This window comes from Rhincodon typus, chromosome 7 (genome assembly GCF_021869965.1).
Source record: "Rhincodon typus isolate 14 chromosome 7, sRhiTyp1.1, whole genome shotgun sequence".
In the NCBI taxonomy this organism is placed as follows: Eukaryota; Metazoa; Chordata; class Chondrichthyes; order Orectolobiformes; family Rhincodontidae; genus Rhincodon; species Rhincodon typus.
This window is the reverse complement of record NC_063338.1, coordinates 94,491,598-94,506,932: the sequence shown is the minus strand read 5'-3', so window position 1 is coordinate 94,506,932 and position 15,335 is coordinate 94,491,598. Positions and strand designations below refer to the sequence as shown.

At 46.5% G+C, this 15,335-nt stretch overlaps 1 protein-coding gene across 1 annotated transcript in view; it reads left to right on the top strand.

Annotated features, from left to right (window-relative positions):
* Nucleotides 1-538: 538 nt before the first annotated feature.
* The window catches only part of LOC109921171 (anion exchange protein 3-like), a 22,054-nt gene continuing 7,257 nt past the window's right edge, over nucleotides 539-15,335 (top strand). Inside the window, exons 1-5 of the mRNA XM_020521212.1 lie at nucleotides 539-811; nucleotides 3,429-3,626; nucleotides 8,564-8,653; nucleotides 10,409-10,575; nucleotides 14,992-15,245. Coding sequence (XP_020376801.1) covers nucleotides 539-811; nucleotides 3,429-3,626; nucleotides 8,564-8,653; nucleotides 10,409-10,575; nucleotides 14,992-15,245 — 982 coding nt within the window. The remainder of the gene's footprint in view (nucleotides 812-3,428; nucleotides 3,627-8,563; nucleotides 8,654-10,408; nucleotides 10,576-14,991; nucleotides 15,246-15,335) is intronic.

The window sequence follows — 15,335 nt, the reverse complement described above, 5'->3', positions numbered from 1 at the left end:
TTATGTAAATAACAAATAACAAAGGTCCCAGCACCAACCCCTGTGGCACACCATTAGTCACAGGCCTCCAGTCCGAGAAACAACCTTCAACCATCACCCTCTGCTTCCACCATCGTTTTGGAGTCACCCCACCAGAGAACGTCAATTCTCTGTGCTATCACATCCTTTAATCATCTTAAATGCCTACATTAAATTACCATATAATCTCCAAACATGGGGGAGAGAGTTTGGGGAGGGACTCTTGTGGGGCAGTGGTAGTATTGTTTCCTAATAGCCAGGATCCAAGTAGTAACATCTTTGAACAGATTGATTAAAAATATCAGTAATCTCCACATCTCAAGAGTCTAGAAGCCACATCTGTGCAACCCATCCTCACAGTTAAATCCTTTCAGCTCCCACCCATCATCATTTTCCAGAAGAGCTAGGTGGACAATAGGACAATCCTTCACAGAACATGGCCTCCACAGTGTGTTTGGAATGAACCTACATTTGCATCGTTCTGTTTTCAGAGGAGCTGTGGTGAACATCTTACAGCTTCATGGATAACCTATCTCTCCCTTTTGTTCCCCATCTCCTCACTACCATCACCCCTCCCCTGCTCCTCCCACATCGCCAGTTCAGCAAGACCCAGAATGTGGACTACCTCACAGGTCGTGTGTGGATTGGCTTCTGGCTCATGGTCATTGTGATCATCACAGTGGCCTTTGAGGGCAGCTTACTGGTGCGCTACATCTCACCTTTCACCCAGGAGATCTTTGCCTTTCTCATCTCCATCATCTTCATCTACGAAACCTTCCACAATCTTTATGAGGTAAGTGCCAACTCTAGTCAGGTCAAGCCTGTGTCAAACAGCCAATTAGACACCTTGGCTGAGATATTTTCTCTGATTTTGGGCTCTGCACTTTCACAAGGACATCAGAGCCTTGAAAGTGGTGCAAAGGAGATTGATCAGAATGATGCTGCGGATGAGGGATGTATGTGAGGAATTTAGGGAATAATTGTTTATTAATACAGTACTTGAATACCAGAGGAAAGGGAAAACAGGGTTTTTATTCTATGAAAGGAGAGTGCTGAATCTGATTGAAAGAGTCATTGCAATGGAGAATGCACCAATTAATGATGACTGTCAGTTAACTGCCAAGTTTTGTTTACATTTTAAACCAGGCGGGTAACTTTGATTGGTTCTGAAAAGAATTGAACCCAGTATATGTAAGTGCACAATGTTGTGAATCTGACAGACTGTACAAAATTGGTTGTCAGATAAAAAGGACATGTACACACACAATACCTATTCCAACATAATAGAATAGGTAATAACCATTCTCTGGTTCACTTCTCAGAACAATTCCTCGGCCAATCAGAATCAAACTCTCTAGTTTAAAATTTCTAAAAAGCTTGGCAGTTATCTGTCAGTCGTCTTTAGCTGTAGCATTCTCCATGGCAATGCCTCTACTATCAAGAGTCCACTTCCCAACCAATCAGCACCCTCTTCTTCCACAATATAAATGTTACTTTTCCTTTACATTGTTGTTCTTGCACGTTATGCTGATGAGCGCAAGGCCAAAGGTTTTGACAAAATGAATCTTTCCTCTTGAACAATATTTATCTTATGAGTCTGGGATTGTTCTCAAATCAGAAAGTGCTAAGGGGACATTTGACGCAGATGTTTGAAATTATGAAGAGTAGATAAGGAATTTTGTTTCTTGAAAAATCATTCATGGGCTGTGAGCATGGCTGGCTAAGATTGGTTCATAGGCTGTTCCCTATTGTCCTTAAAAAGGTGGTGGTGAGACGCTTTTATAAATACAACTGAGAGGCCTTGAAGTTCTGAAGTAGGGTCACCCAAAATGTTAACTTTGCTTTCTGTCCACAGATGCTGCTTAACCTACTGAGCTTTTCCAGCAATTTCTGATTTTGTCTTCAATTTTTGCACCTGCAGCTTTTTTCTTTTTGTTTGAGAGGCTTGTTAGGCCATTTCTGATTAGTCTCATTGCTGTGGGTCTGGAGTCACACGTAGGCCCAGGCCAGGTAAGGGCAGCGGATTTCCTTCCCTGAGGGACGTTAGTGTATCAGAGGGGTTTTTACAACAATCCAGTGGTTTTGTGATGTCTATTATTGAGACTGGCTTTTCTTTCCCTGTGTATCTAAATAAAGAATTCAAGTTCCACAACTTCACTGTTAGGATTCAGACCTCTATCTCTGGGATTATTTGCCCAGATCTCTTTAGTGCCTGGTGCTGTACCATCATCACAGTGATGTCACATACCTGTTGGAAAGCTGTTTCAGTGGGGTGGGACTAATTGGATAAATCTTTCAAGGAGCCAGCACAAGAACAAAGGGCCGAACAGCCTGCTATGAGATTTGTGGCTGACTTTGTAACATAGGAACAGGAGCAGGCCTTCAGCCCCTTGAGCCTGTTCAACCGTTCAATGAGGTCATGGCTGATCTGCAGCCTAGCTCTATGTACTTCCCTTACGGCTGTATCTTTAATACTTTTGCCTAACAAAAAAAAGTCTCAAATTTGAAATTAACATCTGATCCAGCGTCCACTGCCATTTGTGGAAGAGAGTTCCAAGCCTCTACCACCCATTGTGTGTAGAAGTGCTTCCTAACATCGCTCCTGAACAGTCAGAAGTCACACGTCACCAGGTTATAGTCCCAACAGGTTTATCTGAAATCACTTCACCTGATGAAGGGGCCACACTTCGAAAGCTTGTAATTTCAAATAAGCCTATTAGACTATAACCTGGTGTCGCGTGATTTCTGATCTTGTCCACCCCAGTCCAATGCCGGCACCTCCACATTGTCTCTCCTGAAAGGTCTGACTGTAATTCTGAGACTATGCCCCAGTTCTAGAATCTTCAACCAGTGGAAGTAGTTTCTCTTTATCAACCCTGTCTTTTCCTGTTAATATCTTGAAGACTTCAATCAGATCACTCCCTAACCTTCTAAATTCCAGGGTAAACAGACCTATTTTGTTTAATCCCTCATTATAACTTATCCCCTGACCTCCAGGTGCCATCCTTGTAAAGGTGTGCTGTGCTCCCTCCAAGGCCAATCTGTCCTTCCTAAGGTATGGTGCCCGGATTTGCCCACAGAACTCCAAACGGGCTCTAATCAGGGTTTCGTGTACCTTTTGTGAACGTGTATTTTTAGGATCGCTCTGATATCCTCAGCAGCAGCTCTGTAATAAACAGCAACCTGGGAAGAGAGAGGTGAGAATTACAGAAACCCGTTGGAATTGGATTCAGAATTGGGTGAATACTTCTAAAGCTTGCAGGCCTAAGGGAAAGAGGACCAGAATGGTATCTCCTTCAAAGCAGGGTCAGCGCAGGCACAAAGGGCTGAATGGTCTCCTTCTGCAAGAATAAGTGATTGTACCATCTATATGTGTTGTGTAACGCTGACGTTTTCCTTCCCATCTCCAGGTCTTTGAGGAGAACCCTCTCCTGAAGACATATCCACCCATCCCTCAGGTCAACACCAATCTTAGTCACCAGTTAATACAAAGTGACCAGCAGATGCAACCCAACACTGCCCTGCTTTCCCTTGTCATGATGGTTGGCACATTCTTCATTGCGTATTTCATGAGAAAATTCCGGAACAGCCGATTTCTAGGAGGGAAAGTGAGTATGTGGAATGGTGACCTAGAAGCTACTGCATTGGGGTAAATTGGGTTCACTGATGCCCTTTAGGGAAGGGAATCTGCCATCCTTACTCAGCTGGCCTACACATGACTCCAGACTGATAAAGAAAGATCACAAGAAATAGGAACAAGAGTTGTAGGCCATTGAGCCTTTCAAGCCTACTCTATCAATCAATAACACTCCTCACATCCAGTTTCCTCCCCTTTCCCCATAACACTTAATTCCCCAAGTGATTGGGGAAATTCCCCTTAATTGAGCAGCGAGAGTGGTGAGAGCACGTGCCGGGGGAAGCCGGGAAGGTAAGTTTGAGTATAAAATACTTGCCTCGTGAATAGACGGAGCAAAGGCTGATCAGGAGCAAACGCGGACACAGGGACTGCTGGGTAAGTGAACTAATATATTCGGGGCATTGGCTAAACCCGAAACACTATACGTGTAGTGTCTCCCACACATCCTCCTCCTCTAACCAAAAAAAAAATTCTGTGTGGAGGGTTGGTAAGGTAAGCTATTTTTATTTCCTTCTCTTTATCTCTTTTGGCAATCTAGAGTAGACGGAATGGAAGCTTGCGTGGTCCTCTTGAAGATGTGGGAGGTAAGGGTCACTGCTGGTGTCCCCTCTGACTTCACCTGCGAGAAGTGCACCCAACTCCAGCTCCTCACAAACCGTGTTAGGGAACTGGGGCTGGAGCTGGATGAACTCCGGATCATTCGGGAGGCTGAGGGGGTGATAGAGAGAAGTCATAAGGAGGTGGTCACACTCAAGGTACAGGACAAAGGTATGAGTGACTGTCAGGAAGGGGAAAGGGAATAGGCAGACAGTGCAGGGATCCCTAATGGCCATTCCCCTCAATAATAAGTATACCACTTTGGATACTGTTGGGGTGGGGGGGACCTACCAGGGGAAGGCCAAAGCGGCCAGGTGTCTGGCACTGAGCCTGGCTCTGTGGCTCAGGAAGGAATGGGGAAGAATAGGAGAGTGATAGTGATAGAGATTCAGTGGTTCGGGGGACAGACAGGAGATTCTGTGGTACCGAGCGAGACTCCCGGATGGAATGTTGCCTCCCGGGTGCCAGGGTCAGGGATGTCTCGAATCGAGTCTTCAGGATTCTTAAGGGGGAGGGAGAGCAGCCAGAAGACATGGCACACATCAGTACCAATGACATAGCTAGGAAACGGGATGAGGACCTGAAAAGTGAATATAGGGAGTTAGGATGGAAGCTAAAAGCCAGGATGAGCAGAGTAGTAATCTCAGGATTACTACCGGTGCCAGGGGCTAGTGAGGCCAGAAACAGAGAGAGAGAGCGCAGCTGAACACGTGGCTATAAAGCGGGTGTAGAAGGGAGGGCTTCAGGTTTGTGGATCAGGGGGATACCTTCTGGGGAAGGTGAGACCTGTACGAGAAGGATGGGTGGCACCTGAACTGGAGGGGCACCAATATCCTGGGTGGGAGGTTTGCTAGAGCTCTTCGGGAGGGTTGAAACTAGTTTGGCAGGGGGATGGGAACCGGAGCTACAGGTCAGAGAATGGGGTAGCTGGTGTACAGGCAGATAGAGCAAGCAGAGAGTCTGTGAGGAAGGATAGACAGTTGATAGGGCAAAGAGGCAGTCAGTGCGACTGGTTAAGGTGCGTCTATTTTAACGCAAGAAGTTAATAAGGGTGACGATCTTAGAGCATGGATCAGTACTTGGAGTTACAATGTTGTGGCCATTACGGAGACTTGGATAACACAGGGGCAGGAATGGTTGTTGGATGTTCCGAGGTTTAGATGTTTCAAAAGAAATAAGGAGGGAGGTCAAAGAGGTGGGGGAGTGGCATTGCTAACCAGGGATGGTATCACAGCTGCAGAAAGAGAGGTTGTCGAAGAGGGATTATCTACTGAGTCAGTATACTTTGCTTCAGTATTCACCAGGGAGAGGGACCTTGATGTTTGTGAGGACAGCATGAAACAGGTGGATATGCTCGAACAGGTTGATGTTAGGAAGGCGGATGTGCTAGAAATTTTGAAAAACATGAGGATAGATAAGTCCCCTGGGCCAGACGGGATATACCCAAGGTTGCTACGGGAAGCGACGGAAGAGTTTGCTGTGCCTATAGCAATGATCTTTGCGTCCTCACTATCCACTCGAGTAGTACCAGATGACTAGAGGGTGCAAATGTCACTCCCTTGTTCAAGAAAGAGAATATGGATGATCCTGGGAATTACAGACCAGTCAGTCTTACTTCTGTGGTGGACAAATTATTGGAGAGGGTTCTGAGAGATAGTATTTATGATTATTTGGAAAAGCATTAGAAACAGTCAGCATGGCTTTGTGAAGGGCCTCACAAGCCTTATTGAATTCTTTGAGGATGTGACAAAACACATTGATGAAGGTAGACCAGTGGATGTGGTGTATATAGATTTTAGCAAGACGTTTGATAAGGTTCCCCATGGTAGGCTCATTCAGAAAGTAAGGAGGCATGGGATCCAGGGAAATGTGGCTGTCTGGATACAGAATTGGCTGTCCAATAGAAGACAGAGGGTGGTAGTAGATGGAAAGTATTTAGCCTGGAGCTCGGTGACCAATGGTGGTCATATGCAGGGATATGTTCTGGGACCTCAACTCTTTGTGATCTTTATAAATGACTTGGATGAGGAAGTGGAAGGGTGGGTTAGTAAGTTTGCTGATGACACGAACGATGGTGGAGTTGTGGACAGCGTGGAGGGCTGTTGTAGGTTGCAACGGGACATTGACAGGATGCAGAGCTGGGCAAAGGAGTGGCAGATGGAATTCAACCCAGAAAAGTGTGAAGTGATTCATTTTGGAAGGTTGAATTTGAATGCAGGATACAGGGTTAATGGCAAGATTCTCGGCAGTGTGGAGTAACAGAAGGACCTTGGGGTCCACATCCATAGATCCCTGAAAGTGGCTACCCAAGTTGATAGGGTTGTAAAGAAGGCGTATGGTGTGTTGGTTTTCATTGGCAGGGGAACTGAGTTTAAGAGCCGTGAGGTTATGCTGCAGCTCTATAAAACCCTGGTTAGACCACACTTGGAATATTGTGTTCGGTTCTGGTCACCTCATTATAGGAAGGATGTGGAAGCTGTAGAGAGAGTGCAGAGGAGATTTACCAGGATACTGCCTGGACTGGAGGGCAGGTCTTATGAGGAAAGGTTGAGGGAGTTAGAGCTTTTCTCATTGGAGCAAAGAAGAATGAGATGTGACTTGATAGAGGTGTACAAGATGATGAGAGACATAGATAGAGTGAATTGTCAAAGACGTTTTCCACAGGGCAGAAATGACTGTCACGAGGGGCAAAATGTTAAGGTGATTGGAGGAAGGTATAGGGGAGACGTCAGAGGTAGGTTCTTCACACAGAGAGTGGTGGGCGTGTGGAATGCGCTGCCAGCAGTGGTAGTGGAGTCAGATACTTTAGGGACATTTAAGTGACTCTTGGATAGGCACATGGAGGATAGTAAAATGTAGGGTATGCAGGGTAGATTGATCTTAGAGTAGGATAATAGGTCAGCATAACATTGTGGGCCGAAGGGCCTGTACTGTGCTCTACTCTTCTGTGTATAATGTTCTACGTTTGATCAAGAATCAATCTATCTCAGCCTTAAACATACACAAGGACTCTGCCCCCCACAGCTCTCTTGGCAAGGAGTTCCAAAGACTCATAACCCTCTGAGAGAAGGAATTCCTCCCCATCTCAGTCTTAAATTGGTGCCCCTTTATTCTCAGACAAAGTCCTCTGGTCCCAACCCATTTAGCTTTTGCTCAAAAGACAATCCCTCCATAACAGGGATCATCCGAGTGAACCTTCTCTGATCTGCCTCCAATGAAATTATATCTTTCCTTGAATAAGGACGTGTAAACTGCTCACGGTGTTCCAGATGTGATCTCCCCAGAACCTTGTATAGTCGCTGTAAGACTTCCCTACTTTTATACTCCAACCCCTTTGAAATAAGGGCCAACATCCCATTACCCTTCCTGATTCCCTGCTGCCCCCTATATGCTAACTTTCTGTGTATTGTGCACAAGACCCCCAAATACCTTTGTGTTGCAGCTTTCTGCAGTTTCTCTCCATTTCAATAATATTCTGTTCTTCTCCCTTCTAAAATGAACAACTTCACATTTTCTCACATGAAACGCCATTTCCCAACCTTTTGCCCACAGACTGAACCTATCAATATCTCTCTGTACATTGTCTGTATCACTCTCTCACGCTACTGTTTGTAACGCTCCCACAACCAATGGAGATGTCTTTTTAATACTGCACGGGGACAGAGTTTGTGCTCCAGCCCTTCGCACAGTGACCCTTGTCACCGCACATGCTCCCAGCAACAGAAAGAGGTATTAGGAATCACATGGCGAAAGGTTTGCTCAAAGAGATCAGTTTTAAGGAGTATTGTGAAAGATACAGAGAGAGTTACAAGGGCTCAAACTGGTGACCTTTATTGGGTATCTTTGGCATGGCCAGAATTAGTTGCCCTTGAATGAGGCATTTTGCGAGTTAAAACCGAAGAGCCAGTTAAGATCAACCACATTGTATGGACCTGGAGTTACATGGAGGTAAGGACAGCAGATTTCCTCCTTGCGTCATTGCAGTAATTAATAACAGTACAGTGCTATTTCCTGATCACTAGATTTCGGTTCCTTGAGTTTAAATCCCCAGCTGCTGGTATGGGATTTGAAACTGTGTCCTTCAGTTCATTAGGCCCTAGCATTACAGTTGGGGACGGTACCACCAGGCCATCGTCTTCCCACATGGACAGGCAGTAAGCAGGAATCTCGGAGTAAGCAGTCTGGTTCTGACAGAGGGGACAGTAGAATGTATCAGTTCCACCTCCCTGTTGTGGACTCCCATGTTATGGAGAAATGAAGTTCTCTACCACAACCACAAGAATTAACGTGATTTCCTTCACCCTCGCTCAGGCCCGGCGCATCATCGGAGACTTTGGGATTCCCATTGCAATCCTGGTGATGGTCCTTGTGGATATCTCTGTCACAGACACATACACTGAGGTAAATATGTGGCTATTAACCACACCATGTGTATATTTGTGTTTGCGCGTTTTACTCTGTGTGTGTGTGTGTGTGTGTGTGTGTGTGTGTGTGTATTTTACTCTGTGTGTGTGTGTGAGAGAGAGAGAGGGTGTATAAGAGTGTGTATGTGTGAGAGTGAGTGTGTGCGTGTCTGTGTCAGAGAGAGTATGTGTGTGTGTGTGTGTGTGTGGGTGAGAGAGAGAGAGAGAGTGTGTGTGTGAGAGTGTGTGTGTGTGTCTGTGGGAGAAAGGGTGTGTGTGTGTGTGTGTGTGAGAGAGAGAGTGTGTGTGTGTGTGTGAGTGTGTGTGTGTGTGTGTGTGTGTGAGTGTGTGTGCGTCTGTGGGAGAAAGGGTGTGTGTGTGTGTGTGTGTGAGAGAGAGAGAGAGAGTGTGTGTGTGTGTGTGTGTGTGTGAGAGAGAGAGAAAGAGAGAGTGTGTGAGAGTTTGTGTGTGCATCTGAGAGAGCGAGGGTGTGTGCGTGTGTGTGTGTGTGCTCAGGTTGGATTAAAGTTGGAGGGGCAGCATTTGATGATAGAGCCATAGCAATATTTAGAACAAACTTATTCCATTCCACCCAACCAATCACAGGAGGGATAAGACACTTGAGAATTGGACAGGGTTTGTGTAGCCTTTCCCACCGAGGTTGTGATTGACTGTCTGGGTCATGGTGACCAAAGTGTTTGAAGCATCTGTGTAATGGAGTACTTGGGAAGGGAGAGGCACATTTCCAAAGCTTTGAAATCTTGTACCTACCAAGGCCGATGCAAGAATGTTAAATCCCTAATTGCCCTTGAACTCTGTGGCTCAATGGATCAATCCAGAGGGCATTTAAGAGTCAACCACTTCACTGTGGGTCTGGAGTCACATGTAGGCCAGACCGGTTAAGGACAGCAGATTTCCCTCCCTAAAGGACATTACTGAACCAGGTGGGTTTTTTATGACAATTCTACTTGTTTTCCATTTCAGATTTTGTCCATTGCATTTAAATTCCACCAGGCGACGTGGTGGGATTTGAACCCCTGATCCCATAGCATTAACATGGGCCTCTGGATTACAAATCTAGTCGCATTGCCTCGATAACATCATCTTCCCCAAAATCAAAACTGAGGAGACATAAAATCATTAGCAAGGCCATGCCAAGGAGATGTTAGGAAAGTCCCAAGATGGAGAATGGCAGGAGGTGTGTGGAACACTTTCACGCTGTCAATGACCAACTCTGAATCCAATCAATTGGTTTCAATGAGGGGAGGCGATGGCCTAGTGGTATTATCCAGAGACCCAGATAACATTCTGGGGACCTGAGTTCAAATCCTGCCACAGTAGATGGTGGAATTTGAATTCAACAATAATCTGGAATTAAGAATCTAATGATGACCGTGAATCCATTGCTGATTGTCGGGAAAAACCCATCTGGTTCACTAATGTCCTTTAGGGAAGGAAACTGCCATCCTTACCTGGTCAGGCCTACATGTGACTCCAGACCCACAGCAATGTGGTTGACTCTTAACTGCCCAATGGGCAATTAGGGATGGGCAATAAATCCTGGCCTAGCCATGAATGAATAAAATAAGAGATTCTAAGTAAAGATGAGGTGGAGGGAAGGGTTGAGAGGGCCAAAGCAGAGGGATGACATTGAGTTCAGGCAGGATGGAAAGGCAATTTGTGGTGACCAGGCAGTGGGAGGGAACTGTGCCTGGTTTGCTCTGCTGACGCTGACCTGTCTCTTGCTCCACAGAAACTCAACGTGCCCCTGGAATTTTCCGTCACATCCCCAGAGAAGAGAGGCTGGTTCATCCACCCAATGGGGAAGGATCAAAACTTCCCAACATGGATGATCTTTGGCTCAGCGATTCCGGCCTTGCTGCTATTCATCCTGATCTTCATGGAGACAAACATCACAACGTGAGTATAACCCTAATCATCACCAAACACCACCACCCACTTCGAAATATACCCCACCACCCAGTCCCTCTCGCACAACCAAGATCCCCAGCCCAGACACATCAACAGCAAAACAGCAATTGGACCTCGCTTTCCACATTACTAAATTATTGCCCGAGAACATAATCAAACAACCATCACCGAGCAACTGGGACAAACTAAAGCTCAGTCAAGGAGAGACATTTTAAGGAGCATCTTAGTAGAGGTGAGAGAGAGACAGAGAGAGAGAGAGAGCCTTAAGGAGGGAGTTGAAGAGCTTGGGGCCCAGGCAGCTAAATACAGGCCTCCAAGAGTGGGGTAGTTTGAGATAGTTGAGAGGTAATAGTTAGAGATAATAGAGCATAAGGAAAAGAAACAGGAGCAGGCCATTTGGCCCCTCAAGCCTGCTCTGCCATTCAATAGGATCATTACTGATCCGGCATTCCTCATATCCACTTTCCTCCCCTTTTCCTGATAAGCCTTGATTCCCCGACTGATCAAGAATCTATCTATCTCAGCCTTAAATATACACAAGGACTCTGCCCCCCTACAGCTCTCTGTGACAAGGAGTTCCAAAAACTTGAGGGAAGAAATTCCTCTTCATCTCAGTCTTAAATTGGTGCCCCTTTATTCTGAGGCTATGCCCTCTGACCCATGAGGGGGAACATCCTCTCAGCATTTACCCTGTCAAGCCCCTTAAGAATCCTTAAGACCTTAAGGCCAGAATTGGAACATTGCAGAGCTCAGAGGGTTCATTGGGTGTAAGAGGAGGTTATAGAGATAGGGAGGGGTGTGAGGGCTTGAAGTGGTGATAGAGATAGAGAGGGTGTAGAGGCTAGAGGTGGCTGCAGAGAAAGTGAGGAGAGTCGGGGCTGGAGGTGCCTACAGAGGTAGGGCGGGGTGTAGGGACTGCAAAGGAGGCTACAGAGATAGGGAGAGGTGAGAGACTGGTGGAGGTGACAGAAAAAGGCAGAAAATGAGACAATTGAGGAATTGTAAACATAGATGAGAATTTTAAATTTGAACTGTTATCAGAATTGGGGCCAATTTTAAATAAGGAAGGAGGATGATGTGTGCAGGGATTTGGGACATAGCTTTTTGAACTGATACCCACACTGTTTCAGAGTTTAACAGGACTAAATTGAGGGCAAAATTATTGACATGGCTATGAGCAATTGGTTGAGTGATAGGTGTTAGGAAGCAGGAATGGTGATCAAATTCGCGTCCCATAGGGAGCTATGTTAGGGCTTCAATGTTCACCTTATTTATTAATGACTTAGATAACGGCATAAAAAGGTCATATATTGAAATTTGCTGATGACACATTAGGTGACAGTGTAGACAGTGTAGATGATAGCATAAACCTACATAGGGATATTGATAGACTAAGTGAATGGGCAAAACTGTGACAGATGGAGTTCAATATAAGCAGGAGTGAAAATATTTATAAATATTTATTATAGATCAGGGTGCTTTCTAGATAGAACAAAGAACAAAGAAAATTACAGCATAGGAACAGGCCCTTCGGCCCTCCAAGCCTGCGCTGATCCAGATCCTCTATCTAAACCTGTCGCCCATTTTCCAAGGATCTGTATCCCTCTGCTCCCTGCCCATTCATGTATCTGTCTAGATACATCTTAAATGACGCTATCGTGCCCGCCTCCACCACCTCCGTCGGCAACGCGTTCCAGGCACCCACCAGCCTCTGCGTAAAGAACTTTCCACACATATCTTTCTAGATGATACGAAATTAAATACAGAGGATGTCCAAAGAGACTTGGAGGGTTCAGGTCCATAAATCTTTAAAATGTCGCAAACAGCTACAGGAAATAATCAAGAAAGCTAATGGAATGCTGGTTTTTATATATAAAGGCCTGGAGTATAAGGGTGTAGAGGTGATGCTGCAGCTATACAAAAGCCTGGTTCGGCCGCATCTGGAGTATTGATGTGTCCAGTTCTGATCGCCTCATTACAGGAAAGATGTGGAAGCATTGGAAAAGGTGCAGAGGAGATTTACCAGGATGTTGCCTGGAATGGAAGGAAGGTCTTACACGGAACGGTTGAGAGAGCTAGGGCTTTTCTCTTTAGAATGACGAAGGATGAGAGGTGACTTCATAGAGGTGTATAAAATGATCAGAGGTATAGATAGAGTGGACAGCCAGAGACTTTTTCCTAGGGTGGAGGTAGCTATTACGAGAGGGCATAGTTTTAAAGTGAGTGGAGGTAGATATAGGGGAGACATCAGAGGTAGGTTCTTTACTCAGAGAGTGGTCAGGGCGTGGAATGCATTGCCGGAGAGGGTAGTGGAGTCGGCCTCATTAGGGGCACTTAAGCGGCTATTAGATAGGCATATGGATGATAGTATAAGGTAGGGGTGGAGGTTAGATAGACCTTAGGTTTAGCATAAAAGTTTGGCACAACATTGTGGGCCGAAGGGCCTGTACTGTGCTGTACTGTTCTATGTTCTATGTTCTAACCCTGCGATGTAGGCACCACATCTTAGGAAAGGTATTTGTTTCAAGTCCAGTGGCTCTTTATCTGAAATGATGAAGAAAATTGATCAGTTCTGATGAAGAGTCACTGGCCTTGAAACATTAACTGTACTTTCTTCCCACAGATACTGCCAGACCTGCTGAGTTTCTCCAGCAATTTCTGTTTGTGTTTCAGGTCGTCAACATCTGCTGTTCTTTGTTTTATTTAATTAAGAAGGATATATTGGCCTCGGGGGAATACAAAGGGAGGTTTACAAGAATGATACCTGGACTTCAGGGGTTAGACTGGAGGAGAGATTATCCAAATGAGGCTTTTTTCTCAGAATTTAGAAGGTTAAGGGGTGATCTGGTCGAAGTTTCAAGGTATTACCAGGAAAAGACAGGGCAGGTAAAGAGAAACTATTTCCACAGGTTGGGGATTCTAGAACTAGGGACATAGCCTGAGAATTAGGGTCAAACTGTTCAGGAGAGATGTTAGGAAGCACTTCTACACACAAAGGGTGGTAGAGGTTTGGAACTCTCTTCCACAAATGGCAGTAGATGTTGGATCAATTGTTAATTTTAAATCAGAGATAGATAATTTTTTTGATAAGCAAAGGTATTAAGGGATATGGGCCAAAGGCAGGTAGATGGAATTAGGCCACAGATCAGCCCTGATCTCATCGAATGGCAGAACAGACTCAAGGGGCCTGTTCCTAGGATGTAAAATTGAATCTCACCTGGACGACTGGGGGTAGTTTTGACCTGGGTCGATAGGTGAGTGTGTTCAACAGTGAGGTCTTGTGTCTCAGCACCACCTGCTCAGTCTGCCTGACGTTGACACAATAACAAAAAGGGTGACATTTTAAAGAACTTTTCAAAACATTAGGACCTCCGATAAATTCCTTCACACTCAGTGGAATATGTTGTCAGCTGTTGCTAATCAGGATCCAGAGATAATAATAAAATTCATAACCGAATAGTCTATTTTTTGATGCATATTGAGGGCAAACTGGGAAGAGGAGCCCCACTGTACTTCAAAATACTGTCCATAGAATAATTACATTTACCCGAGAGGGAAAGATATAACGTCTGAAAGACAGCAGCTCCGACAGTGCGACACTCCCTAAGTACTGACTCTCCGACAGGGCGGCACTCCCTCAGCACTGACACTCTGACAGTGCGGCACTCCCTCAGTACTGACCCTCCGACAGTGCGGCACTCCCTCAGTACTGACCCTCCGACAGTGCGGCACTCCCTCAGCACTGACCCTCTGACAGTGCGGCACTCCCTCAGTACTGACCCTATGACAGTGCGGCGCTCCCTCAGCACTGACCCTCTGACAGTGCAGCGCTCCCTCAGTACTGACCCTCCGACAGTGCGGCGCTCCCTCAGTACTGACCCTCCGACAGTGCGGCGCTCCCTCAGTACTGACCCTCCGACAGTGCGGCACTCCCTCAGCACTGACCCTCCGACAGTGCGGCACTCCCTCAGTACTGACCCTCCGACAGTGCGGCGCTCCCTCAATACTGACCCTCCGACAGTGCGGCGCTCCCTCAGTACTGACCCTCTGACAGTGCGGCACTCCCTCAGCACTGACCCTCCGACAGTGCGGCTCTCCCTCAGTACTGACCCTCCGACAGTGCGGCACTCCCTCAATACTGACCCTCCAACAGTGCGGCGCTCCCTCAGCACTGACCCTCCGACAGTGCGGCACTCCCTCAGCACTGACCCTCCGACAGTGCGGCACTCCCTCAGCACGGACCCTCCGACAGTGCGGCACTCCCTCAGTACTGACCCTCCGACAGTTCGCTCCACCCAGACCCAGTGGAGTGGAGTGACGATGTATGAGAGTTTGCGTGTGGAGGGGTCGGAAGTTGTGTGGATGCTAATCCCATGAACTGAAGGCAGTTTTCCCCCTTCTCAGTCTCATTGTCAGTAAGAAGGAGCGGCGGCTGGTCAAAGGGTCTGGATTCCACCTGGACCTGCTGCTAATCGGCTTGGCCGGTGGCTTTTGTGGCATCTTCGGGCTCCCGTGGCAGACAGGTGCTACCGTACGGACAATCGCCCACGTCAATGCCCTTACCGTGATGAGCAAGAGTACAGCTCCCGGAGAGACCCCCAGGATCGAGGAGGTGAAGGAGCAACGCATCACTGGCATCACGGTGGCATTGCTTGTTGGTAAGTCATCATCACTAACCCTAACTACTGACCTCAACGGTACACACTAACCATAACCCTAACTACTGACCACAACCCTACACACTAACC